Genomic DNA, 27,348 nt, shown 5'->3' with positions numbered 1-27,348 from the left:
TGATTTTCCATAACTCCCGTATTTCTTAGAATTTTTCATTGAAATTCAAAAAATCTGACCAGTTTGATTATGAGTCAATATACCAATTTTCAGAATGATAGGCCGAAGCAGGAAAGTATAGCCATATATGTATATATGACCCAACAGTGCCAGCAGCTGTTGACACACACAAATACACACATACACGCATAATTATTCTACACATATGTACAGAGTATTTCAAAGTCGGGATACCCGACTTTAGCTTCTCTACTTTCTTTATTTTTAACTTTCGTTTGAATCACAAATACCACCTAACTCATCAAAATGTAAGGTTCGAAAAATGTAATTTTGTATGTGGGCCAAGTGGACGATGTGTGTGAATGCTACTGCTTTAGCTAGAGATATAGTTATTTGCTAATTTAATCATATTTACATAGGATATTCAATGTATTTGTGATGCATTTTGTTCAGAAAAACTATGAGGAAATTTGAAACCTCCCAAAAGAGATTACTGTGGCACCGAAATTTAGTTTTGTGGCACAATTTGTGCGCAAGAGATTTCTGTGGCACCCCCGTATATGGATTTTTGGATTGCATTGGCGATTTCTTTGTATCAAAGTATTTTGCAATTCGATATATTCTTAATAGGGCCTAGTACGCAGCTTTTGAAAATACCCGATTAGTTTATTAATTAATCGAAAAAAATGCCCATTGTATGAAAAGTAAAAAAAAAAATCGAGTACTACTTATTTTAGGGTAATCTTGTCATGATTTTACTTCAATATCAGTTGCAATTGAACTTTATCTGAATGAGTTAGCACTGTGCTAATTTAAAGGTAGCGTTTCAGATTTGGTGGACGGACCGACAAATTGTGTACATTTGTAGATTCATTTCACATAGAGTAATAAAAACTAAGTATTAAATGCGTAGTAGTTATTTATAACAGTAGAACCTAGGCGATAGCTTATCACGAGTAGTAATCTTTGTACATTTGTTGCGCGTACTTATGTACACATACATACATATATGCGCTCAATATCTACGTAAATAAATTAATAATTCGTATTAAAGTGTGTATAAATTGGTGTTATCTGATCGTCCATATTAGTGCAATTGCTACAATCATGAAAGATACATCGCAAATTCTGTCAAAATTGCGAGAGCTTATGCACCTTAAATTGGTGTCTGACGCCAGTAAGCTTTCCGCCTATATTGTACCATCGGATGATGCCCATCAAAGCGAGTACCAATGTCAACATGACGGTAGGCGAGCATTTATCAGTGGATTTGATGGATCCGCCGGAACAGCTGTTATAACCACAGATAAGGCACTACTGTGGACTGACGGGCGATATTATCAACAGGCTGAAAAACAGCTGGACTCGAATTGGACTTTAATGAGAGATGGGTTGGCAAATACCCCAACTGTTGGTGCATGGCTTGCCAAAAATCTCCCAAAGGGTAGTGCAGTAGGAGTGGATCCAAGGTTATTTTCTTATCGTCTATGGAAGCCTATTGAAAAGGAGTTAGCAGAAGCTGGTTTGTGTTTTAAGTTTAATTATACTCATACATATAATTTTAATACCAATAACCCAATTCAGTTTGGATCACTGATTCATATAGCTGCTATATAACAGATAAGGCCGACTTTCACATATTAACCAATCTTGGAATTTAGATGCACTTAGTCCCTAGTCTATACGAGTTTATTTTATTTTTTGAGTTTTCCGCCACTCCCCGCTACAGAATTTCGTCAATACTGTCCTCATTTCAAAAGCTACATATGTATACCAAATTTGCACACATAATTAATACACAATTATTTACTTTTGTCTGGGTACAGGGTATTTTACTGTCAGGATTGCTCGACTGTACCATTTGCAACCAATACTCAAAATTACCATAAACTTCATCATGTTGAAAGCAAAACAATTCGTGTGTTTTTTTGAATTTTTATAGAGTGTTATTACTACTTGGCATGTGATTTTTAATATAATTGGCGAAGGCTTTTACTTTTTCCGATATCAACATAGTATTATATTCATCTACGATATTTGCTGTAGTTTTTATATATCTGTACATAAAATGTACAAGAGTATACTAGGTTTGCGGGAGCTGAAAATGTAACAGGCAGAACGAGGCGTGGCAGACCCCACAAAGTATATATATTCTTGATCAGCATGACGAGACGAGTCGATCTAGCCCTGTCTGTCTTTCTGTCTGTCCGTATGAACACCTGGATCTCAGAGACTATAAGAGCTAGAGACACCAAATTTTGCACAAAGATGCCTTATGTGTGTACGCTGTGCAAGTTTGTTTTATTTTTTTGATTTTCCCCCACTTCCCCCCTATGGGGGTTTTCCCGATTTTCTATTCGTATAATCGCCTATATCTCGAAGACTATCAGACCTAGGGACACCAAATTAGTCCCAGCTGCCTTATGTGAATACGCAGAAAATGTGTATTTTGGAATTTTCCTCCCTCCACCCTCTCCCATGCAAATCGCGATTTTCTCTAACTCCCGTAATTATTGGAATTTCAAACTAAAATCTTGCAAATACCCCCAGTTAGTATAATTATGTGTCCGTATGCCAAGTTTCATCATGATAGACCGATTTAACAAGAAGTTATAGCCATAAACATATTTGCTGCTGCAGCGCTGCCTGCGGCTGTTGTTGATGCTGCGAACATGCTTACACAGACACGAATATACGCGCATAAACATGAGTGTATGTATGTTTATATAGACGCAATTGCTTTGTATATGTGCAATTATACACCCTTTACGTGAGTTCAAATACCAAAAGAGGTAAAATCGATCAACATTTTTTTTAATTCTCTTACTTTTTTTACTTTCTATAATTATTCTAAACATATGTACACAGTATTTCAAAGTCAGGACACCCGACTTCAGCTTTTTTACTTGTTGTGTAATCTATATATATAAAACAGTTTGTCCTGACTGACTGATTGGTGATCAACGCACAGCCCAAACAGTAAAGGCTAGGAAGCTGAAATTTGGACTTAAGTATCCTTTCATAGTCTAGGTGCCCACTAAGAAGGGATTTTGGAAAACTCGAGCTCCAAAGGGGGGAAAACAGGCTCCAAAGGGGGAAAACAGGCTCCAACGTTTGTATGAAAAATCTACAGTTTTCATTTGATTAACTTTAAACTTAGTTTGTATACTCTCAGAACAATTCCAAGAAAAACTGTATACTTGGTTTTTTGATATTTTTTGGGGCCCAAAATATGGGAGTTTTCCTGTAAAAATATGTTGGGGCACAAAAGCAAACCGCGTCAACAGCCCACAGCCCACACGGTAAAAGCTAGGATGCTGAAATTTGGGCTCAAGTATCCTATCATGGTGTAGATGAGCACTAAGAAGGGATTTTGGAAAATTCGAGCTCCAAAGGGGAGCTGTTTGAAAAATCCGCATTTTTCAACCGATCGACTTAAAACTTAGTTTCTAAAATCAATTAAAGAATACAAACAAAACTGCATACTTAGATTTTCGAAATTTGTGTTGGAGCTTGAATTATTGGGGTTTTAATATTTATTCACTATTTCAAATGAAAAGTTTGTGTTATAAATTTAGTCCGATCGATTTAAAATTTGGGTAATGTAATCTTCGTAACTAAATCTACAACTTTGCATTCAAGGATTTTCAAAATATGCATTTTACAAAAGCAGGCAGAACAAACAGTTGGGGACAACTAAGTATACATACACACACATACAAACAGCTGTTCGTGTAGTTGCGTGCAAACGATTGAAATAGCCAAAGCAAAATGTGAGACACTAATGTGTAAATGTCCACACATATGTGCACATCTATATATGTACATATGTATCTACATATGTATGCATGTACATTCGTCTTGCACTGACAGAGCAAGAAATGTTAATTAATTGAGAATTATATAACATTTTTAAAAGAATTTTTTCTTTGTTTAGTGCATTTGGCATTAGGGTTTTCATTAATAACTTTATGCAGCAACAACAAATATCAAATAGTTGGGGACATCACATACACACACTCACACACACAACAAGCAACAGTTCGTGTCTATGTGTGCGGTTCTCTACGTACGGTTGAAAAAGTAAAGAGAAACATACTTGTACATATGTATGTATGTATGTATGCCTGTGTATGAATATAGCATGTATGTACATTCGTATTAATGTATACATTGGGCAATCGAACACAGTTGTTTGATTGTAAAAAAAAATAATGCTCTAAAAACAACAACAACTGTAAGTCATTGGCTCGCTCTTCTTCTTTCGTTTTGACCATTTAATGTTAATTGCAAAGGCAAAACGCCAAAAGTTTACAGTTACCGTCGCTAGGCAACGACTGCGTAAGCGATAGTAAAGCAGAAACCGAATAACGGAGCTACGCATATTCTGCTTCGCATTGCGGGCAGATGTATGTATGTATGTATATGATTTGTTCTTATTGATCTAAATAAATAATTAGATTTTATTATTTAAATATTCTGCTTATTACATTCAAACTTCGTTATTTTATGGTATCGGTGGCTTCAACTATCGAAAGTTTTACTCTAGCAAATTGAGATGAGAATTGTCAGTGCTTTTTGATAGTGGCTCATCGCTGCACGGCATTGACACGAGTGCCGTGTTTCATATTCCGAGTTTGTACGTGACCGTATTGACTCAATATGGCACGAAAAGACTCAAATGTGAATTTAAAATTAGGATATTCCCTTATAATTATTCCCCTTTTTTGCACATAGTCTATCTTAAAACGTTGCGTTATCTCTATACATAAAACAGTTTGTCCTGACTAATTGGTGATCAACGCACAGCCCAAACGGTAAAAGATGAAATGTGGACTCAAGTATCCTTTCATAGTTTCCATCATTAAATGCCTTCCTACTGGTAACTTATAAGGTGAAAACATATGGGTATGTTATGCACACACAAAATAAATACAATTGGAAACATTATATTGAGCCGGGTTAAGACGGGCAATACCTGCTAGTAGTATATATTGTTTAAGTGCGTTTTCTAAGTCTGTTGCTGCTCCAAATGTCGACCAATTTTTGGGGCAATATCAGGCAAAAAAAAAAAATAATAATAAGAAGACGCTGTAATGAACAATATTGCATTCGAAGCTACGACAATCCACTACAATCCTTTCACAACTTTTACTCCACGAAATAAAACTATTTTGAGGTTAAGATCGCCCAAAACAGCAAATTACAAAAACACAAAAAAAAAAACTTTATTTAGGCGTCCCATAACTACTTCAAGATCAGCCTTGGTAGGTAGATTTTGAAGCTTTTCGTCGAGAGTAGAAGCCATAGTACGTTCCATTATGTCCATAAGCGCTTGCACATTCATCCCTCCAATCGAATTCTCCATTTTTGCAGCTTGCTTATTGCTATCAGGAGTGGAGTAAGCGCGAGTTCGCTTATTTGTTGGCGTTGCGCAGTTTTGATCAACTGGCATTTTAAATATAGCAGCCCAAAAGTATGCAGCTTTTTTAACCGGTGGACGCCCCCTGTTTAGAGCTTAAAACCAAAAAAGGATGCGATTAACTGTGATTGAGATCAGCTGTTCTGCAGCCCGGTGAAATGTTTTTTTTTATTTATTTATTTGCTGCTTGGCGCAAGTCCGGTTGAGTGAAACAATTTTTCCGATTTGCGGCTTTCTCCACTTTTCCTCGCTATTATGAGTGAAAGACAAAACACGGCACCCAGGATTTTCAAAATAAATTTACCGCCCAGAACGTCTGCTGCAGGTAATTTCTTCACGCTCCAGTTGCAGTACGTACCGTCGCTAGGGCAGCTATACAGCTAATAATTTGTATAAATTTGATGGAACCTCGCGTACACAAATTTGTCAACAGGAGCTCAATAAAAACACGTCCGCCTTCAACAAAATCACTCAGACTTGTCAGACTGTTAAGTATATTAACGTAATCCATGGCGCAGATTTCGTCCTTATACCAAAATATTTAACCAACACCCAAATGATGAAAAAATTCCCCATAGCATTATGTTGACACATCCATCCTTAATAGTTTTTATAGTGTATTCCGGATCATGAGGTTGATTTTGGGGGCGTCTTGCCATCAGATCTCAACAAACTTAGCTTAGTCTGGTCTATTCAAAGCAATTTGCTCGCACTGAATGCCTTTTGGAAAAATAATGCGTCCTCAGAATTTTTGTTTTTATAAGTCTTGGTACTTTTCTTGCAGAATGTGCTTTCAAATCAGCTTCTATCAGCCTATTTATTATTGTACGACTAGAAACAATTATATTTAATTGCTTTCATAGATCTCCTGATAAAACAAGTAGAGAAGCTAAAGTCGGGTATCCCGACTTTGAAATACTCTGTACATATGTGTAGAATAATTATGCGTGTATGTGTGTGTATCTGTGTATGTCTCGTATGCCTGAGCAAAGCAGTAACAACAACACAGCTGCGGGCACTACTTGGTCTTATGTACATATATGGCTATAACTTCCTGTTAAATCGGCCTATCATTTGGACTTATAATAACTAAATGGAGGTATTTGCCAAGTTTGAGTTCGAAAGTCCAAGAATTACGGGAGTTACGATGTGCCGTGGAGAGGGGGGAGAGAGGGAAATTCCAAAATACACATTTTCTGCGTATTCACATAAGGCACCTGGGACTAAAATGGTGTCCCTAGGTCTTATAGTCTTCGAGATATAGGCGATAATACGAATGGAAAATCGGGAAAACGCCCATAGTGGAGAAGTGGGGGGGGGGGGGGGGGGGGGGGGCGATCAAAAAAAGAAAACAAACTTGCACAGCGTACACACATAAGGCATCAAAATTTGGTGTCTCTAGCTCTTATAGTCTCTGAGATCCAGGTGTTCAGATAGACAGACAGGGCTAGATCGACTCGTCTCGTCATGCTGATCAAGAATATATATACTTTATGGGGTCTGCCACGCCTCCTTCTGCCTGTTACATTTTCAGCTCCCGCAAACCTAATATACTCTTGTACATTTTATGTACAGAGTATAAAAATTTGGTGTTTTTTGGACTGCCGTAAAAGAAGTTTCTAAAAAACAAAATCACTATGAAGTATCTTTAACCAATTATCGTGCATAGTAGAAGAAACCCATATAACTTGCCCAGAAATTGAGGACTGGAGTTTTTAGTGAAAAGTGGAATGTCGTTTCTATTATTTTTTCCACCACTGTACATATGTACTTACACTTAAACACAATTATATTAAATACTAGCAGGTATTGCCCGTCTTAACCCGGCTCAATATAATGTTTCCAATTGTATTTATTTTGTGTGTGCATAACATACCCATATGTTTTCACCTTATAAGTTACCAGTAGGAAGGCATTTAAGGTATTTAAATGAACATTTTCTGTTCTTCACAAAAAATTGTTCAGTAGTCCGTTACATTTTTGTTCTTGCCAAACTATTTCGTTACACGAACATGACCACTATAACTAATATTTTTTAAAGCTCGTTTTCCCCCCTTTGGGGCTAGAATTTTCCAAAAGCCTTTCTTAGTGTGCTCCTACACTATGATGGATACTATGAAAGGATACTTGAGTCAAAATTTCATCTTTTACCGTTTGGGCTGTGCGTTGATCACCAATTAGTCAGGACAAACTGTTTTATATATAGAGATAACGCAACGTTTTAAGATAGACTATGTGCAAAAAAGGGGAATAATTATAAGGGAATATCCTAATTTTAAATTCACATTTGAGTCTTTTCGTCCCATATTGAGTCAATACGGTCACGTACAAACTCGGAATATGAAACACGGCACTCGTGTCAATGCCGTGCAGCGATGAGCCACTATCAAAAAGCACTGACAATTCTCATCTCAATTTGCTAGAGTAAAACTTTTGATAGTTGAAGCCACCGATACCATCAAAATAACGAAGTTTGAATGTAATAAGCAGAATATTTAAATAATAAAATCTAATTATTTATTGAGATCAATAAGAACAAATCATATACATACATACATACATCTGCCCGCAATGCGAAGCAGAATATGCGTAGCTCCGTTATTCGGTTTCTGCTTTACTATCGCTTACGCAGTCGTTGCCTAGCGACGGTAACTGTAAACTTTTGGCGTTTTGCCTTTGCAATTAACATTAAATGGTCAAAACGAAAGAAGAAGAGCGAGCCAATGACTTACAGTTGTTGTTGTTTTTAGAGCATTATTTTTTTTTACAATCAAACAACTGTGTTCGATTGCCCAATGTATACATTAATACGAATGTACATACATGCTATATTCATACACAGGCATACATACATACATACATATGTACAAGTACGTTTCTCTTTACTTTTTCAACCGTACGTAGAGAACCGCACACATAGACACGAACTGTTGCTTGTTGTGTGTGTGAGTGTGTGTATGTGATGTCCCCAACTATTTGATATTTGTTGTTGCTGCATAAAGTTATTAATGAAAACCCTAATGCCAAATGCACTAAACAAAGAAAAAATTCTTTTAAAAATGTTATATAATTCTCAATTAATTAACATTTCTTGCTCTGTCAGTGCAAGACGAATGTACATGCATACATATGTGGATACATATGTACATATATAGATGTGCACATATGTGTGAACATTCACACATTAGTGTCTCACATTTTGCTTTGGCTATTTCAATCGTTTGCACGCAACTACACGAACAGCTGTTTGTATGTGTGTGTATGTATACTTAGTTGTCCCCAACTGTTTGTTCTGCCTGCTTTTGTAAAATGCATATTTTGAAAATCCTTGAATGCAAAGTTGTAGATTTAGTTACGAAGATTACATTACCCAAATTTTAAATCGATCGGACTAAATTTATAACACAAACTTTTCATTTGAAATAGTGAATAAATATTAAAACCCCAATAAAAATTTCGAAAATCTAAGTATGCAGTTTTGTTTGTATTCTTTAATTGATTTTAGAAACCAAGTTTTATGTCGATCGGCTGAAAAATACGGATTTTCAAACAAACTTTGGAGTTCGTTTTCCCCCCTTTGGAGCTCGTATTTTCCAAAATCCCATTTACACCATGATAGGATACTTGAGCCGAAATTTCAGCATCCTAGCTTTTACCGTGTGGGCTGTGGGCTGTTGACGCGGTTTTCTTTTCCCATATTTTAGGCCCCAAAAAAAATATCAAAAAACCAAGTATACAATTTTTCTTGGAATTGTTCTGAGAGTATACAAACTAAGTTTGAAGTTAATCAGGTGAAAACTTCCTAGCCAAATTTCAGCTTCCTAGCCTTTACCGTTTGGGCTGTGCATTGATCACCAATCAGTCAGTCAGTCAGGACAAACTGTTTTATATATATAGATACTTTGAATATTATTTTCCATATTTTACCTTTATTGTAATAAATAATTAAAATTTTGGTTTCTATGACTTTTGGAGTATACTCTTCTAGAAGAAAATAGTTTTTTCTCAAACCATAACATTTTTTAGGTTTGTGCAAAATATGTAACATGTAGAAGTCAGCATCTCCGACCCCATAAAGTATATACATATATTCTGAATCAGCATGACGAGAGAAATCGATCTAGACATGTACGTCCGTCCGTCTGTCCGTCTGGATGAACGCAAGGATCACTGAAACTATTAACTACAGAATTTCGTCAATAGCGTCCACATTTCAAATGCTACCTAAACCAAACTTTGCACATATAATTTATATATTTTACTGTTACAGTTGTTTAAAATTTTATCAAATTCTTAACAAAGTAACAAACAATTTAAACAAATAACTTGTTTTGGATGGGAATTCAGCGTTTTTTTATAGTCGTTCACGCACGACTATTTTTTTCATATCGTCTATTTATTAAATTTTTATATAATGTGGACTATTTGCAGAATGCCGCTTGGTTCCTGTAGAACAAAATTTAATTGACGAGATATGGGGTGACAATCAACCATCACAAACATCGAACACTATCATAACACTAAAACAAAAATTTGCTGGAGTAACTATTGCCAAGAAATGGGAAAATATTCGACAGCAGTTGGAAGAGAAAAATGCGGTTGCCTTAGTTGTCAGTGCACTGGATGAAATTGCGTGTAAATCTAGAGATTTGATTTAATAATTGACCTACTTGTATTTACTAACATTAATATTTGTATTACCAGGGTTTTTAAATTTGCGCGGGTCTGATATAGACTTCAATCCAGTTTTTTTTTCGTACTTGATTATAACTTATGATGATCTGCTTTTGTTTGTTGACTCACAAAAACTGCCCGGAGATTTTTCCCAGCATCAGTCTGAAAATAATGTTAACATAACAATTCTACCATATATTGATATTGGCCAGGAACTGTGTCAGATCGTACGTACCATTTTTGAATACCTGCATTTACATTTAGCTTTTTGCCGCACGGCTTATATAATTATAGGTTTCCAATAAGAATGGAAAAATCTGGATTTCTCCAAGTAGCAGCTATTACTTAACTGCTCTAGTTCCGAAGTCTAAACGATTGCAACGGGTAATTATAAATATACGGTAGTTTTTTGTTTTTGGTTTATCAATTTTTTACGAATTATATAGATTACACCAATTGCTGAGTCTAAGGCGATTAAGAACAATGTAGAGATAGAGGGTTTCATAAACAGCCACATTCGCGATGGTGTTGCACTTTGCCAGTACTTCGCTTGGCTTGAAAACGCAATACAAACCGGCGAAAAAGTAGATGAATTGTCAGGAGCCGATAAATTAGAATCACTACGATGGTATGTTTATTTGTATAAAACTCTTATCTTAATAATAACTTCACCAGTGTACATACAGTACAAAGGAATTTTATATGGGGCTGAGCTTTAATACAATAAGTTCATCCGGTCCTAATGGCTCAGTTATTCATTATCGACCTACGAAGGAAACAAATCGCTTAATTAATGATAAAGAGATATACCTATGCGACTCGGGTGCCCAATATTTGTGAGTATTATAAATATACATATACTAGCAGAACGTGCACGTCTTTGCTGGCCTACGTATTTTGTGCTTACAATTAAATATTTACTATGGTGATCCGATAATTACTTAACCTACAAAAGAAAATCGAACCTTTTCTAAATAGTTGCGATTTATTTCTTAACATAGCGTCCTGTTTATTCGAAACACTTGGCTTCTTAAAACCGTCTAAAAAATATGTCTGCGATGTAGGCCTGCGTGGCGGCGATCGTCCTCATGAAGAGAAGAGTTTCCATACCCAGCATCAAAGTGCTCTTTGATTTAGTTACGCGCTTTTTTTTCCTAAAACAAGAATCGAATTACCGATATTGCTCTTTTTCCATTTTACTAAAAATTCTAAAAGTCCGATTTGCATGACATTTTAACAGTAGTCGTCTACGAGGATATACTACATGAAAGTAATCTTCGTTTGCTTCGGTGCCGTCGGACGGTGATGCTAAGTACTTGTCGGACCGCCCTTATATTTACTATATGTATATTTTTATCTTTTTTTACATTTCTAACAAATTACTTTGGTACGTGCCGAAAACTAAGGCATATAGAGAAATAAATACTTTTTTGCTCATACGTACATACTTATGTACAAATATGCATACATGATAACCATAAACAGAGCATGTACCTCAGTAAAATTGATATATGTACATATGTGCAAATTTGTTTTTGATATTACCGTTATTTAAATATATGTTTTAATGTTTTGTGTATAAAATTTTTTTCTCTTTTACTTTGTGTTGCTTTCTCATACATTCGTTTCTTATCAGCTCTTAATCTCAAGTACCGTTAGCATTTAAAAGAATCCCAGGTCATGCCTTTCATAGCAAATTGATAAATGTGCATTTTATCCTTTTACGTTTTAAGTCTGAACCATACTTATTATCTCCAGAAAAAAAATTGAATTGCTAAGAAAACCTATTGGAGGCTTATTAAAAGCCGTATCGTTGTGTTTTGGCGAACTTAAAATTAATAATTATTTTATATTAAACTATGGCTGATTTTGGCATAAAAGTATATGTTATTGATAAAGCAATAAACAAGCATCGGAATACCGTCTCAAACTTTTTAAAATATCCGCGAAAATATGCTCAAAACAGCCGGAAAAGGGCAGTTCTCAAAGTTGGTGACCGCACTTAACGGCATATTCGATCTTTGGCAACCACCAAAGTAATGAGCTGAGGCCAAAATATATAAACAAATGAAGTTATACCCCTAAGTTGTCAAAATTATTTACAAACATTTTATTTGTGTCAAAAGTAATTACACAAAACTTCAGTTGAATTATTTACATTGATATGTCATATTTACAGGGGTAAAAGGGTAAAAGGCTATACTAGTTTTGTGCAAATGTATGTAACAGGCAGAAGGAGGCGTGGCAGACCCCACAATGCATATATATTCTTGATCAGGGTTAGAAGACGAGTCGATATAGCCATGTCCGTCTGTATGAGCGCAAGGATCTCAAAAGGTACAAGAGCTACAATGACCAAACTTGGTATCCAGGTTCCCCTGAGCCCTAGGCAGGTCAAGTTAGTGTTTTTATACCCTGTACCCAAAGGGTGAAAGGGTATACTAGTTTTGTGCGAATGTATGTAACACACAAAAGGAGGCGTGGCAGACCCCACAAAGTATATATATTCTTGATCAGGGTGACATCCGAGTCGATATAGCCATGTCCGTCTGTCTGTCTGTATGAGCGCAAGGATCTCAGAAGGTACAAGAGCTAGAATTACCAAACTTGGTATCCAGGTTCCCCCAAGACCTAGGCAGGTCAAGTTTGTTTTTTTATTCCGATATACCCCCCCACTCCCCCGCTATTAGTGATTTACGTAACTCCCGTAGTTCTTGGAATTTCGAATTCAAATTTGATAATTACATCCAGCTAGGGATTATGTGTCCGTGTGCCAAGTTTCATCATGATAGCTCAATGTTGAAGGAAGTTATAGCCATAAGTAAAATCGCTGCTCATGCGCTGCCTGCAGCTCTGTCGGCAGCGCTGCCCGCAGCTGTTGTTGTTGCTTCTTTGGTTCAACTTTGTGCTGCATACATACACGTATATAAACACGCATAGGTACGTGAAGTAAATGTATGCTGTTAAAACTGAACATAAACATGTATTCTAATTTAATTTAATTAATTAATGTTAATTCATTAATTAATTCATTTTTTTTAATAATTAAATTAAAAAAAAATTTTTTTTTTTTAATTTTCCTTTTTGTGGAGAGTGGAATTGGCAAAAGTGGCATATACATCCAGTTTGTGGTTATCTGCCCGTATGCCAAGTTTAATCATGATAGGTCAATTCTGAAGAAAGTTATAGCCATAAATAAAATCGCCGCCCACGCTCTGCCCGCAACTGTTCTTGTTCCGGCTTTGGTTGAACTTTGTGCTGAATTGAATATTGAATAATTTATATTTAATTTAATTAAATAGTTTAATTAATATAATTTTTTTTAATTAATAAAAAAAAAATGTTTTTTTCATTTCTTCCGTTCTGTTGGGAGGTACAGGGTATTTAAGAGTTGAGCTCGCTCGACTTTAGCATTCCTTTCTTGTTTTTATTCATTTTTTTATGTTAACTTCATTACTATAATTAAAACTTAGTAAAACCGCATTAATAACTGCTTCCAACCTGGCTGGAATAGATTCAACCAAGTTTCTGCCGAATGCAACAGTCAATTTGAGTCAAATTTTCCTTCTTTCATGTATGTTATCATTGACACTTCGATTCTTGGCGATAATCCTTTGGTGTTTTAGCCTGATTTAAGTCTTTTAAAATTTTGGTGAGTATCCATCCTTTATGATATGGAGCATTGTAGTGTTGTATAATCAAGAAATGGGATGGAAAGAAGGGTTTTATTGAAGTAAAAGCATGCTCATTTACAATTCCAATGTAATCGTATTGATTTAAAATGCCCTCTATCGGAATTAGGATGACAAGGCGAGTCGATATAGCCATGTCCGTCTGTATGAACGGAAGGATCTCAGTACAAGAGCTAGAATTACCAAACTTGGTAACCAAGTACCCCTAAGCCATGGGGAGATCCAGGTTGTTCCTTTTTTCTGTGGAAGCGAAACACTTTCACTCCAGTAATACAACCCCACAAACTGCAGCATCAAGTTCGCACTTCTTCTTTTTGCATCAAACTCAGGGCCAGACTTTTGTCTGGGTACAGGGTATTTCACTGTCAGGCTTTCTTGACTGTAGCGTTCTCTTCAAGGTTTGCAATGCACATGACATCCTTGTGATGCGCAGCATTTGTAAACCACTAATATGCGACAAGCAACTAAACAAAATAAGAAAACAAAATTTTTTTAATGTTAAATATAATATTTTTGATCCAGATTGTTGGAAAAAACAATTATTATTTCTATGTGGAAAAATATATTTGTTAGAGTTTGTAACCATTTTTTACTGAATATGTTTTTAGTTGTTCACCTATTCCTATACATGTATTAACAACTATTAGCATGTATTAGCAACTAAAATAATACTATAAATAATACTAATAATATTTATTGAAATTATTTTAGAGATGGCACTACAGATGTCACTAGAACGTTCCACTTCGGTAATCCAACCGACTTTCAAAAAGAAGCTTATACACGTGTTCTAAAAGGTCAATTAACAATGGGATCGACAATTTTTCCAGCAAAAGTCAAGGTAAATAACTTATAATAGGTTCTTCAGAACTGTCTTTTATGGGCATTGAATCATTAAATCACTCCATCAACCACATTTATTTTAACTGAAAGCAAATGAATACCAAAATTCATACTTTTACTTTGCTTTATTTCGAATATTTTGAAGCAAACACGCTTAAATATTTAACATTTGTTTGTTTCATTTCATACAACGAAAACGTCCCATCAAAATTGTGAGAGACAGCTCCCATAGCTGCTCGGGTATTTGCCGAATGGGAGCTGTCGCACTTCGGCTGAGCCGACTGGTAGCTGTCGCATTCGTGCTCTCTGTGAGCGAATTTTATTTCATTTGCAGTCGACAGATACGGTCGATCTGCGCCGCTTATGCTCTTTGAATGGGTGCGTGCACATATATACATGTACTATATATGTTTATATGTATTGGTGCATTTTATTCTTTTGCTGTTTTGCGAGCAGCAGCTTAAATTTCGTTTTCAGATTTTACCTGCTACATGGGCATGAACATTTTATATATTCTTTTGCCAACTTCTGTCGCATTGTATTTTGGGATGCGTATGCAAGTGAACTTTGTCAACAGTGTATGGGTTTCTAAAAATGCCTATGAAAGCACACATACATACATATGTAAGTATGTATGTGTGCAAATGTAGTGTTCATATGCAGACAATATCCTTGACATTGTCATGAGCTACCTCAACTTGTATTTATGCACAAGCAATTTTGTTGATTGATTTTTGATTGAATTTTGTTGATTGACTATTTCATATTTTTGTTTGATTGACTTGCATATTAATTTAAAAATATTTTTGGTAAAAATGTCAGTTGGCATTTAAATCAAATTAAAAATATTATTACATAAATATAAATATTATTTAGTTTCTTAACTTACAAGTAAATATTTAATATTTGCTACTATTTAAACATAAAGTAAGAAAATTTATACTTCTTAATTACTTAGTTCTTACTACCAGCAATCCTATCTGTTATCCATTTATAATTTTTTCTAATTAAAATTAAAACAAGAAAGGAATGCTAAAGTCGAGTGGGCTCAACTCTTAAATACCCTGTACCACCCCACAAAAAAATAAATAAACAAAAAAATAAAAAAATGTAATTATTTAATTTAATTAAATAAAAAATATTTAACACATGCATATGGACATAAGTGTTTATCTACAATTTCAACAGCATAGATTTACATCAGAATCGCGTATATGCGTGCTTGTATGCAGAAAAAAATACGTCAAAGCAGCAACCCCTGCCGGCAGAGCTTGGGCAGAGATTATATTTATGGCTATAACTTTCTTCATAATTAACCTATCAGGATGAAACTTGGCAAACAGACACATAATCACTATATGGATGTATTTGCCAAATTTGAGTACAAAATTCCAATACCCAAAGGGTGAAAGGCTATACTAGTTTTGTGCGAATGTATGTAACACACAAAAGGAGGCGTGGCAGACCCCACAAAGTATATATATTCTTGATCAGGGTGACAAGCCGAGTCGATATAGCCATGTCTGTCCTTCCGTCCGTCTGTCCGTCTGTATGAGCGCAAGGATCTCAGAAGGTACAAGGGCTAGAATGACCAAACTTGGTATCCAGGTTCCCCTAAGCCCTAGGCAGGTCAAGTTTATTTTTGTATTCTGATACACCCTCCCACTCCCCCGCAATTCGTGTTTTTGTTGTTGTATAACTTCCGTAATTCTTGGAATTTTGAAATCAATTTTGGTAATTACATCCAGTTAGTGCTTATGTGTCCGTGTGCCAAGTCATCCTGATAGGTCAATTCTGATGAAAATTATAGCCATAAGAAAAATCGCTGCTCATGCGCTGCCGGCAGCGCTGCCCGCAGCTGTTGTTGTTGTTGCTGCTTTGGTTCAACTTTGTGCTGCATACATACCTGCATATAAACACGCATAGGTACCTGATGTAAATGTATGCTGTTAAAACTGAACATAAACATATATTCTAATTTAATTTAATTAATTCATTAATTTATTCATTTTTTTTAATCATTTAATTTTTTTTTTTAATTTTTCCTGTTTGTGGAGAGTACAGGGTATTTTACTGTCGGGCTTGCTCGACTGTAGCGTTCTATCTTGTTCTAACTGTGTGTTATGAACTCTTTTAAGTTCACCATATTTGGATCTGGATCTTTCAAAAAGTTAGCGATTACTGTATTGTGGCTATTATTCAATCCAGCATTCTAATTGGCCGTAATAAGGCCTTCTTCTTGGTTTGTTAAAGGTTTTGAGCGCGCCATGAAGGAAAAATATCTTGTTTTATTTGTTTTTAATGCAAAACACCAAAAATTTGCTGAACGGCTTACATTGGTTGCACTTTTTATAGCCTGTACCCAAAAGGTGAAAGGCTATACTAGTTTTGTGCGAATGTGTGCAACAGGGAGAAGGAGGCGTGGCAGACCCCACAGAGTATATATAATCTTGATCAGGGTGTTTAAAAGTTATTTTTCCAGCCGAGGTAATGCTCAGCTGTCCAGGATCCCTTACAAGAAAATTTGTAAGTTGCGGGACCTTGCGACCAAAAGGGCTCGATGTACACTGTAGCGACACGTGGAATTTGCGTTCACTGGTTGATGCCCGATGAACGAAAGTTCGACGCATCTACCAAACTGCCGCCGTCTTGCAATTGTGGTTAACTACACTGCAATTACAAGACGTCACCAATTTGGCTCTGCCGATTTCGTGGTTTATAACACCTTAGCGTTATATCTGCCTGTTAATGGCCCAGCAGATATAACCACCAACATGCCATAATTCCCACGAAATATTAGCCCCATTCGTTGTACTCCTGTTCTAAATGCTGCCGGCCTTATGCTACACAAATTTAACACCAGGATGCTTTGAACTTACATGGATTTTATTTGATCGTGTAAGGCTTTGCGGCTGGTACTCGTACGTCTATTCGCTGCTGTGGTCACTGGAGAAGAGAGCGAGCTTTCATTTTTGCTCGCCCTTCTAACCTCGTTTTTCTTGCATCCCTTTTCGCTACTTATCGAAAACTCTCTCTGCGTGGGCGGTGAAGCCAGCCCGCCTGTTCTCTCTCTATTTATAAATATCTCTTAAAAAATACCTCTCGTGCAAATTCAAATAATACCGGTCCTTCATGACAATTGCAGAAATGGATAATGCGCAATATACTAATGATAACCAAATATCTAACTTCATGTGTTCCTGCTTAGTCTTATGGAGTCTTAGACGCCGTGAGATTCTGCGTCACACCCTCTCCTTCCTCCGAGTTGATTGAGACTCGTCCCTTCTTCCGTGTGATCTGGAACCGTTTGCCGTCCAGCACTTTCGTAAAGCGAGCTCTTCTGTAAGCCCGACATGACGTCCACAAGAAGGGCCTGGGGTATCTTTCTTTGTCCGACGTTGCGGGCTCCCAGACAAGTCGTTGGGCAGTCTCGGGTGGTGTGTGTTGCCGTGGTTACCGTGTACGCCGCCTCTGCAGGCTATCGTCTCGCCAACCTCGTGCCTCTCGTGTATCATTGGCCGCGCCTCGCGTCGGAGCTCTGGTCCGGCCATCGGTGGTCGCTTCCAGCTCGATGCGCATACATCCAGCCAGTCATCCAGTGACTGGCCGTCCTGGTCGTGAGGAAGGTACGGGGACGTGGACTTATCGCCTACCCAACTCTGATCTGGAGACGATTGCCCCGCACTATGTTCGTTCTGTCTCTCCATCTGACTGTTGACGCTGCTGTTTGCTGAGGAAGATATAATTTTTCGTTATTATCACTCTTCGAGAACACGGCGAGGATGATTCCGGGGAACACAATTCCAATTTCCAGAGTGTACTCCGAGAACTTCTGTGGATCTTCCTGTACTTGATTTATCTTGTTCGTAAGCCACGGACAAGATGATTCTCCATCGGCTTCAATTCGATTCATGTTTTCCAGAGGCTGCGTTGAGAGTGCGTCGGCCACGACGTTTTGCTTGCCGGCTCTGTAGCGAATGTCGAATTGATATTGTTGCAGTTCCAGCGCCCATCGTGCAACTCTCCCTTGGGGACTCGAGTGTATTTAGCCACTTGAGTGCCAAGTGATCCGTCACCACCTCGAATCGGTAGCACCTCAGCTTCCGGATTGCCCAAATGACAGCTAGACATTCCTTGTCGGTAGCAGAGTAATTCTGCTTTGCTTAGTCTGCGACTGATGTATGAGTATGAAATGACTCGCTCCTGCCCATCGATCTCCTGCGTTAATACCGCACCGGTCCCGAGATTGCAAGCGTCCGTTTGGAGTACGAACTTGTGGCTAAAATCCGGGCATGCTAACACTGGAGCTGTGGTGAGTAAAGATTTCAAATTATTAAATGCTGTGTGCTGCTCTTCGCCCCAACGCCATACTCTTCCCTTCTTGAGTAGTTGGGACATTGGCTGCACAACTGCAGCAAAGTTTGGAACGAATCGATACCAGGATACCATCCCAATACACTGGCGAAGTTCCTTCAAGTTCGTTGGCGGCTCCAGGTTTCGTACAACAGAAACTTTGTCGGGATCTGTTTGGATGCCATGGTTGCTGACCACATGGCCCAAGTATTTTAGTCTCTGTTGGAAGAAACTTCAACTCTCATCAAAATCTTTGCTGATGATGATGACGTCATCCATATAGGCGAAAGCGTTGGGTTCCATGTCTGTGCCCAGGACTGTGTCGAGAGTGCGTTGAAACGTAGCAGGCGCCGAATATAGTCCAAACGGCATGACGCGCCATTGGAATAGACCACGACCAGGTACGGTAAATGCCGTACATTCACGGCTGTCATCAGCCATGGGTATTTGCCAATAGTCATTCTTTAAATCCAGTGTGGTTATAAACTTCGCGTTGCGTAGTCGCTCTAGTATATGGTTAATGCGCGGCAGAGGATACGCATCAAGAATTGAGCTCTCATTGAGTTGTCGGTAATCCACACACATACGCCACTTGCCATTCTTTTTACGAACGAGCAAAATGGGAGCGCTGTGTGGGCTCCGAGAAGGCTCTATTAATCCTTGCTCCAAGAGTTCATCCACTTGTTCATTTATTATACGTTGCATGGCCGGGTTTCTTGGGAAGTATCGCTGCTTGATTGAGCTGTATGTCCTGTGGCCATGATTCTGCTGGTTTTCGTTGTAACACCGAGTCGTAATCTGGTTCCTCGGGTTCTTCAGCCAATTCGGTAACGTCGTCTGGGCTGGCTTGCGTAGTCGTGCTCGTTGAAGGAATCCGTGGTTCCTTTGTCATTTCCTTGTCATCTTCGTGCTGTTGACAACACCTCTCTATGGCTTGCAGGCTAGTAGCTGGTACGTTTGTATTCTGGGCTATGCGGGGCGCGGCGTTGTGGTCTTAGCTGTGCTTGTTCTCAGGCTAGTGGGCACGTCAGGGTTCTCGTTGTGATTAGGGCCCTCTGGTTCACCTGGCCCAAGTATCAGACAGACGGTTCCGCATTGTATCATAGTGCCAATGGTCTGTAGGAAATCGATGCCCAGGAACGGGGTCGAGCATGTTGGGCATAACCAGGAATGTGATGCGAACAGTGCGATTGTCTAGGCGTACGCTCGTATGTAAGGCTCGGTTTATTTCGCATGTGGATCCATCGGCAAGCCGAATGTTCGTGCTGGCGCTGCGGACCTCATCTTGTCGAGTCACTGTATCAAAGCAAGTTTCGCTGATGAAACTGCGAGTTGCCCCAGTGTCTATCGTGGCAACTATGCTTTGACCGCTTATCTGGACTCTGCCACGATGCGTCCTTTGCACATGTACATCTGGTTGTCTAGGCTTGGGGTGTTACTTGTGCTGTCTCCGCTGGGTTCCCAGTCGCGCGGAGACGCTGCTCGTTTCCCGATGCACGCTGTGGGCAACAGGCAAGGGTTCGTACGCCTCGCCGACCACATTCCCAGCAGAACAGTACCCGCCTGTTACGGCCCTGATCCTGGAAATGGCCCTGGTGGCCACAATTCCTGCATGCTCGTCGAGCGTCGCCCGGAACATGCGAGTCCTGTGTCATAATCTGGTTCGCTGCCTCTCGACTGCTACCTTGCTGCATACCAGGCACCGCCAACGTCATCGTTGGTGGTTCAAGCTGCGGCATCGGTCGCTCTCGCCTCTGACCACGCTGCTTGACACTTTCTAACTCTCCAATGAGTTGGATCAAAATTTTCCGCCTCTACTTAGAAGCGAGTTCTTATCTCGTCTTCTAGCCGTCTAGAAAATATTTGGAGGGCAGGAAAAATTCTAAAAATTCTCTTCGGAAGGTTGCCCAGAGCGCAGCCTTCTCAGTTAGAACCTCTGGCATGGCGCGTGGCAGGTCGTCGAACTCCATGTCGTAGGAGCCAGCCCGTTCTTCGAGTTGTTCAATAAATGCCAATGGGTCTGTCCGTTAAAACGAAGTCCCCATTTTCTTATTCCGGGTATCTGGAAATAGCGCGGTACACCCGTCATCGATATGCGCGGCAATTGTCCAGACTCAGGAACTGGGGCCGGTACGGATTTCGACGTATAATGCCGTTCGAGATCCGCCATCCGAGCCCAAGTTTCGCGCTGCAATGCCCTTCCCGCAATGAACGTCGCGAAATTCTGTTTTAAATCGTCGAGTTGGTTCGCCTTATCGAACCCGATGCTCAGGATGTCCAGGATCCCTTACAAGAAAATTTGTAAGTTGCGGGACCTTGCGACCAAAAGGGCTCGATGCACACTGTAGGGGACTATTGGCAGCGACACATGGAATTTGCGTTCACTGGTTGATGCCCGATGAACGAAAGTTCGACGCATCTACCAAACTGCCGCCGTCTTGCAATTGTGGTTAACGACACTGCAATTACAAGACGTCACCAATTTGGCTCTGCCGATTTCGTGGTTTATAACACCTTAGCGCTATATCTGCCTGTTAATGGCCCAGCAGATATAACCACCAACATGCCATAATTCCCACGAAAGTGTGCAATAGAAACTTAGGCTAGTAATACAATGTGCAATATTCATCTGTGCAATAGAAACTGAGGCTAGTAATACAATGATAAGATGATGTTGTCGCTAATTGTGACGCAGTGGGATTCTGCGTCACAAGGGCGAGAAGCCGAGTCGATATAGCCATGTCCGTCTGTCCGTCTGTATGAGCGCAAGGATCTCAAAAGGTACAAGAGCTAGAATGACCAAACTTGGTATCCAGATTCCCCTGAGCCGTAGGCAGGTCAAGCTTGTTTTTTTTTATTTTGATACACCCCCCCACTCCCCCGCAATTCGCGTTTTTTTATAGCTTCCGTAATTCTTGGAATTATAAATCAATTTTGGTAGTTAATTTAATTAATTAATCCAATTTTTTTTAATAATTTAATTTTTTTTTAATTTTCCTTTTATTGTGGAGAGTACAGGCTATTATACTGTCGGGCTTGCTCGACTGTAGCATTCTCTCTTGTTATAACCTGTACCCGTAGGGTAAAAAGGGTATATTAGGTTTGTGCAAAGTATGTTACGTGCAGAATGAAGCATATCCGACCCCATAAAGTACATATATTCTCAATCAGAATGACGAGAGAAATTGATCTAGACATGTCCGTCGGCCCTTCTGTCCGTTTGTCTGGATGAACGTACATGTTTTTTTACTTGTTTTTTATTATTTTTATACCCTGTACCCGTAGGGTAAAAAGGGTATATTAGGTTTGTGCAAAGTATGTAACATACAGAAGGAAGCATCTCCGACCCCATAAAGTGTATATATTCTTGATCAGCATGACGAGAGAAATCGATCTAGACATGTCCGTCCGTCTGTACGTCCGTCTATCCGTCCGTCTGGATGAACGCAAGGATCTCAGAAACTATAAAAGCTAGAATAACCAAAGTTGGCATCCAGATTCTCCTAGGTCCGAGTAAGGACGAGTTTTTTTTTTTTTTTAATTTTCCCCCCCTTCCCCCGCTGCAGAATTTCGTCAATAGCGTCCACATTTCAAATGCTACCTAAACCAAACTTTGCACACATAATATATATATAATTGTCTACTGTTGTTTAAAATTTTATTCAATTCGGTCAAGTCTAAGAAAAGTTATTAGCGAAACAAATTCTCGCCAGTACAACCCCCCCAAACTGCAGCAACAAGTTCGCTCTTCTTCTTCCTCTTTTTGCTGCTGCTATGGGCGCATATAACTCAGTGACGGAAGTTTACCTGGGTACAGGGTATTACACTGTCGGGCTTGCTCGACTGTAGCATTCTCTCTTGTTTTTATTTATTTAAATTTCATCTTAATCGGTTCATTCTAAGAAAAGTTATTAGCGAAAAAATTTCACTCCGGTAATACGCCCACAAGCTGCTGCATCAAGTTCGCTCTTCTTCTTCCTCTTGTTTCTGCTAGAGGCGCATTTACCTCAGTGTCGGAAGTTTACCTGGGTACAGGGTTTACACTGTCGGGCCAGCTCGACTGTAGCGTTCCCTCTTGTTATACCCTGTGGCCGTAGGTTCCAAATGGGTATATTACTAGGTGGGGTGAAAAGTAACTTCCTTGACCATAGTCCTTAGTTTTGTTTTTATAGCTGATAGTTGTTGACGTGTTTCGCATCATAATCAGCATGGGAAAAAATGAATCTCGTTCTCTCAAAAAACATTATTTTTTGAGACGCAAAACAGCGAAGGAAACTAAACAAAAGTTAATGCTCCTTCCGATTACAACGTGATATATTGGTTTCGAGAGTTTCGTTGTGGCCGAAACTGCACTAATGTTGAAGTGCCTAGTAATAGGCCCTCCGATGCGGTTACTCAGGAAAATGTCCAAAAAATACATGAAATAGTGTTGGCTGACCAAATAGTAAAACAGCGCGAGCTAGCAGAGGTCACAAGGATTAGATAGATAGATTTTACATATGAAAAAGGTATTCTGCCGTTGGGTGCCGCGCACGCTGACTGACAAAAATACGATTGTGAGCACACTTCAAAAGAGTGTTTGGTCATGTTGGTGCGGAATAGGGCGGACTTTTGGCGTCGATTGGTGACCTTCAACTACTATTACACACCAGAGAACAGAATGAGTGCCCGGCAAAGGACTGAAGCCGACACAAGTGCTCCGAAACGACCGAGAGAGGCTCAATGGGTCGGAATGGTAATGGCGTCGGTTTTCTGGTATTGTCGTGGCATACTCTTCGTGGTCTATCACATAAAGGAATAAGATCAACAGCGAGTATTACTGCGCACTATTGGAGCTATTAAAGGCCGAAATCGCTGCGAAACGGCCTCACATGAAGCTAAAACAAATTTTGTTTTTGCAAGACAATGCACCGGTACACGAGAGCATCGCAACCATGGCTAAAATCAACGATTTAGGACTCCAAGTGCTTCTCCATGAAAATGTTTTTAAAACACTACTTGTATTTTGTTAAATTTTGTACTTGCATATAATTTTTTTTGAATCATAATTGAAGTGATAAATATTAAACCAATTTTAATGCAAGGTAGCGAGCGTCTAACCCATATTAATTAATATTATAGAAAACCATTTATAGCTTTTTTCGGGTAATGAAATAAAATATTGGATATATTTATGTGAAATAAACATTACTGAGGAAAGCGGAAAAATTAACATTAGGTCGATCGAGGCATGGCCACCGTATAGCGTCTTACACCGTCTTTTCAGCCCGGGATACCCTGTCTCAAAATCGTATGTGGAGCTTTGCCACATACTCATATAGAAAGTATAAGAGCTAGAATAACCAAATTGGTATCTAGATTCTCCTGTGTCCTCTGACTCAGCTCTGCCCTCAGCATGCTGCCTTACCTCATCTATGTACTGCACACATACACATTAACAGGCGCACAGGCACAATCCTGATGAAAATATGTCCTATTGAAAGTGTACATAAACATATTCTGCCTCTATGTGTTAACGCTACTTTACCTTTCCACTTGTTATTGTAGTATTTTATGGTACACGATATGTTTTGTTTGATTACCTGGCGCGTAAACAAACAGAGCAGATGGTTTTCCAAGACCACAAACACTTAATGACTGCCCCTGGGATTTGTTTATAGTCATAACGAAAGCAAGCCCTTCTGCCAACTGTTGTCGTTTAAACTCGGAATCATTGGGATGTGGGGTATCAAAACGTATTCTCCTTTCTACTTTCCTTTCAATATGATTGCTTCTATTACGTTATTCAGTAATTTTTTCATCGTGTGCCGTTACAAAGTTGCGGTTGGTTAATATTTCGCAACATTATAACTACAGATCCAACCTTTAACACAACACAGTTGTAGGCACTGAAATCAATTGACATATCGTAACACAAAACAGCTCTATTCAAACATGCACCCTTATTAGTCGAATGTCTCACTTCGCGGGTCTCTCTTAAATTATTTCACGTTCATTGCGATCTTCACGTTCCTGGGAAGTACGATTACCTTATTTGATTTAACATCTATATATACTTGTATATATATATATATATATATATATATATATATATATATATATATAAATGGATGGATGTATATGTGTTTGTATGCTGCGTATAGACTCCGAAACCGCTCAACCGAAATTGATCAAATTTTGTAGCAATATTCAAAAAAGTCCCGTTGGTAAACTGTGAAGTTTCGTGGCGATTGTTTAAAGCGATCAACCATCGTTTTCTGGCTTATTTCTGCTCATTTTCATTTGTTTGACTTTGTACTCTGTCAGTGTTTCATTCGTAAATAAATTAAAGTGTAAAATCAAATACAAAACAAGAAAAGAATGCTAATTTCGAGCAAGCTCAACTCTTAAATATCCTGTACCTCCCACCAAAAACGAAAAAATGGAAAAAAATTTAAATAATTAAAAAAAAGTATATTAATTAAATTATTTAATTAAATTAAAGACATGTTCATGTACACTTACAACAGCATACATTTACATCAGAGATGTACACGCAGACATCTCTGCGTGTATATATGCAGCACAAAGTTGAACCAAAGCAACAACAACAACAGCTGCGGGCAGCGCTACAAGCAGAGCATGGGCAGCGATTTTATTTATGGCTATAACTTTCTTCAGAATTGACCTATCATGATGAAACTTGGTATACAGACACGGTCAACAACGACTAATCTGCTTGAATTTACATCTTTGATAAATGATGCAATTCCTAGCAAAGATGCAAGCTGATGTTATATATACTGACTTCAGCAAAGCATTTGATTCTGTGAATCACGACCTCCTCCTCTTGAAGCTAACTTGTATGAGATTTCCCTCAAACTTTTTGAAATGGATTTCCTAAAAATTGGACACAGAAGGTACTACTCAGGTCGAATACTTCTAAACCTGTTCTCGTAACTTCTCGTGTACCTCAAGGTAGTCATCTTGGCCCCCTATTATTCACTCTGTTTATTAATGACCTTCCGTCTATCCTGCTGCACTCCCGTATACTAATGTATGCCGATGATGTGAAGCTAATTTTTTCGTATAAAGATCCTCTTTATCATTCTCGTCTGCAGTACGATCTAAGCTGTTTTCAACGGTGGTGCTTGGTCAACCACCTGCACCTTAACTGTTCTAAATGCAAGTTTATGACCTTTCACCGGTCCAGACCATATCAAGGTACTTATGCGATTGACAATATACCATTCCAACGTATATTTACAGTTGAAGATCGTGGAGTTCTTTTTGATCCCAAATTGAATTTCAATCTTCACATATCCACTATCGTTAACAAAACTAAGGGTGTTCTTGGTTTTATTAAACGTTGGTCCAGAGAATTTAACGACCCCTACACCACCAAGTTACTGTACAGTTCTCTAGTACGGCCAGTGCTAGAATACTGCTCATGTATTTGGTGTCCTCAGTTCAATTGTATCAGGATCGCATTGAGTCGGTTCAGAAACAATTTCTTCTTTTTGCTCTTCGTGGTCTAAACTGGGACCCTAATCTACGATTACCTTCCTACTCCAGTAGACTTCTCCTTTTTAACCTCCCTTCTTTAGCTCACCGTAGAAAAGTTCTTGGTGTTCTGTTCCTCCACAAATTGATTGTCGGAGATGTTGATTCCTCTATGCTTTTAGGTCGTATCAATTTTTCGGTTCCTTCTAGGCCAACAAGGAACTTTCTGCCTCTTCAACTTAACAGGTGCACTAGTGATTACGCCATGCACAATCCTTTTCGAGTATTATGCGCTAATTATAATTCTTTTCACTTTTTAATCTCAAGTGAGCTCTCTCTCCCCTCACTAAAATCTTCTATTTTCAGCTACCTCCGACAGAATCACTGATCACCACTGCTGTGAGTAGGGTCATAGCTTGGTGGGCTGGCAAATAATTTCCCCCCAACGGGTCAGTGATTCTTCACCTTTCAATTTTAATTATCTCTATATATATAAAACAGTTTGTCCTGACTGACTGATTGGTGATCAACGCACAGCCCAAACGGTAAAGGCTAGGAAGCTGAAATTTGGACTCAAGTATCCTTTCATAGTCTAGGTCCCCACTAAGAAGGGATTTTGGAAAACTCGAGCTCCAAAGGGGGGAAAACAGGCTCCAACGTTTGTATGAAAAATCTACAGTTTTCATCTAATTAACTTTAAACTTAGTTTGTATACTCCAATTCCAATTCCAAGAAAAGCTGTATACTTGGTTTTTTGATATTTTTTTTTGGGCCTAAAATATGCACAAAAGGAAACCGCGTCAACAGCCCACAGCCCAAACGGTAAAAGCTAGGATGCTGAAATTTGGGCTCAAGTATCCTATCATGGTGTAGATGCGCACT

General features: G+C 38.7%; 1 protein-coding gene across 2 annotated transcripts in view; it reads left to right on the top strand.

The window, feature by feature from the left end:
* The first annotated feature begins 749 nt into the window (after nucleotides 1-749).
* LOC115628081 (xaa-Pro aminopeptidase ApepP) overlaps nucleotides 750-27,348 on the top strand; it is a 31,618-nt gene continuing 5,019 nt past the window's right edge. The window contains exons 1-8 of one of the 2 annotated variants that reach the window (XM_030524054.1): nucleotides 750-818; nucleotides 1,092-1,522; nucleotides 9,854-10,057; nucleotides 10,127-10,323; nucleotides 10,391-10,480; nucleotides 10,543-10,724; nucleotides 10,783-10,932; nucleotides 14,500-14,629. In XM_030524054.1, coding sequence (XP_030379914.1) covers nucleotides 1,108-1,522; nucleotides 9,854-10,057; nucleotides 10,127-10,323; nucleotides 10,391-10,480; nucleotides 10,543-10,724; nucleotides 10,783-10,932; nucleotides 14,500-14,629 — 1,368 coding nt within the window. In that variant the 5' untranslated portion in view covers nucleotides 750-818; nucleotides 1,092-1,107. Of the gene's footprint in view, nucleotides 819-1,091; nucleotides 1,523-9,853; nucleotides 10,058-10,126; nucleotides 10,324-10,390; nucleotides 10,481-10,542; nucleotides 10,725-10,782; nucleotides 10,933-14,499; nucleotides 14,630-27,348 lie in introns of those variants that run through there. The other variant, XM_030524055.1, reaches the window with a different exon arrangement.

This window comes from Scaptodrosophila lebanonensis, unplaced genomic scaffold (genome assembly GCF_003285725.1).
Source record: "Scaptodrosophila lebanonensis strain 11010-0011.00,11010-0021.00 unplaced genomic scaffold, SlebRS2 tig00000101-arrow-pilon, whole genome shotgun sequence".
Taxonomy (NCBI): Eukaryota; Metazoa; Arthropoda; class Insecta; order Diptera; family Drosophilidae; genus Scaptodrosophila; species Scaptodrosophila lebanonensis.
The sequence above is the reverse complement of the archived record's forward strand: the minus strand, read 5'-3'. Positions and strand labels throughout refer to the sequence as shown.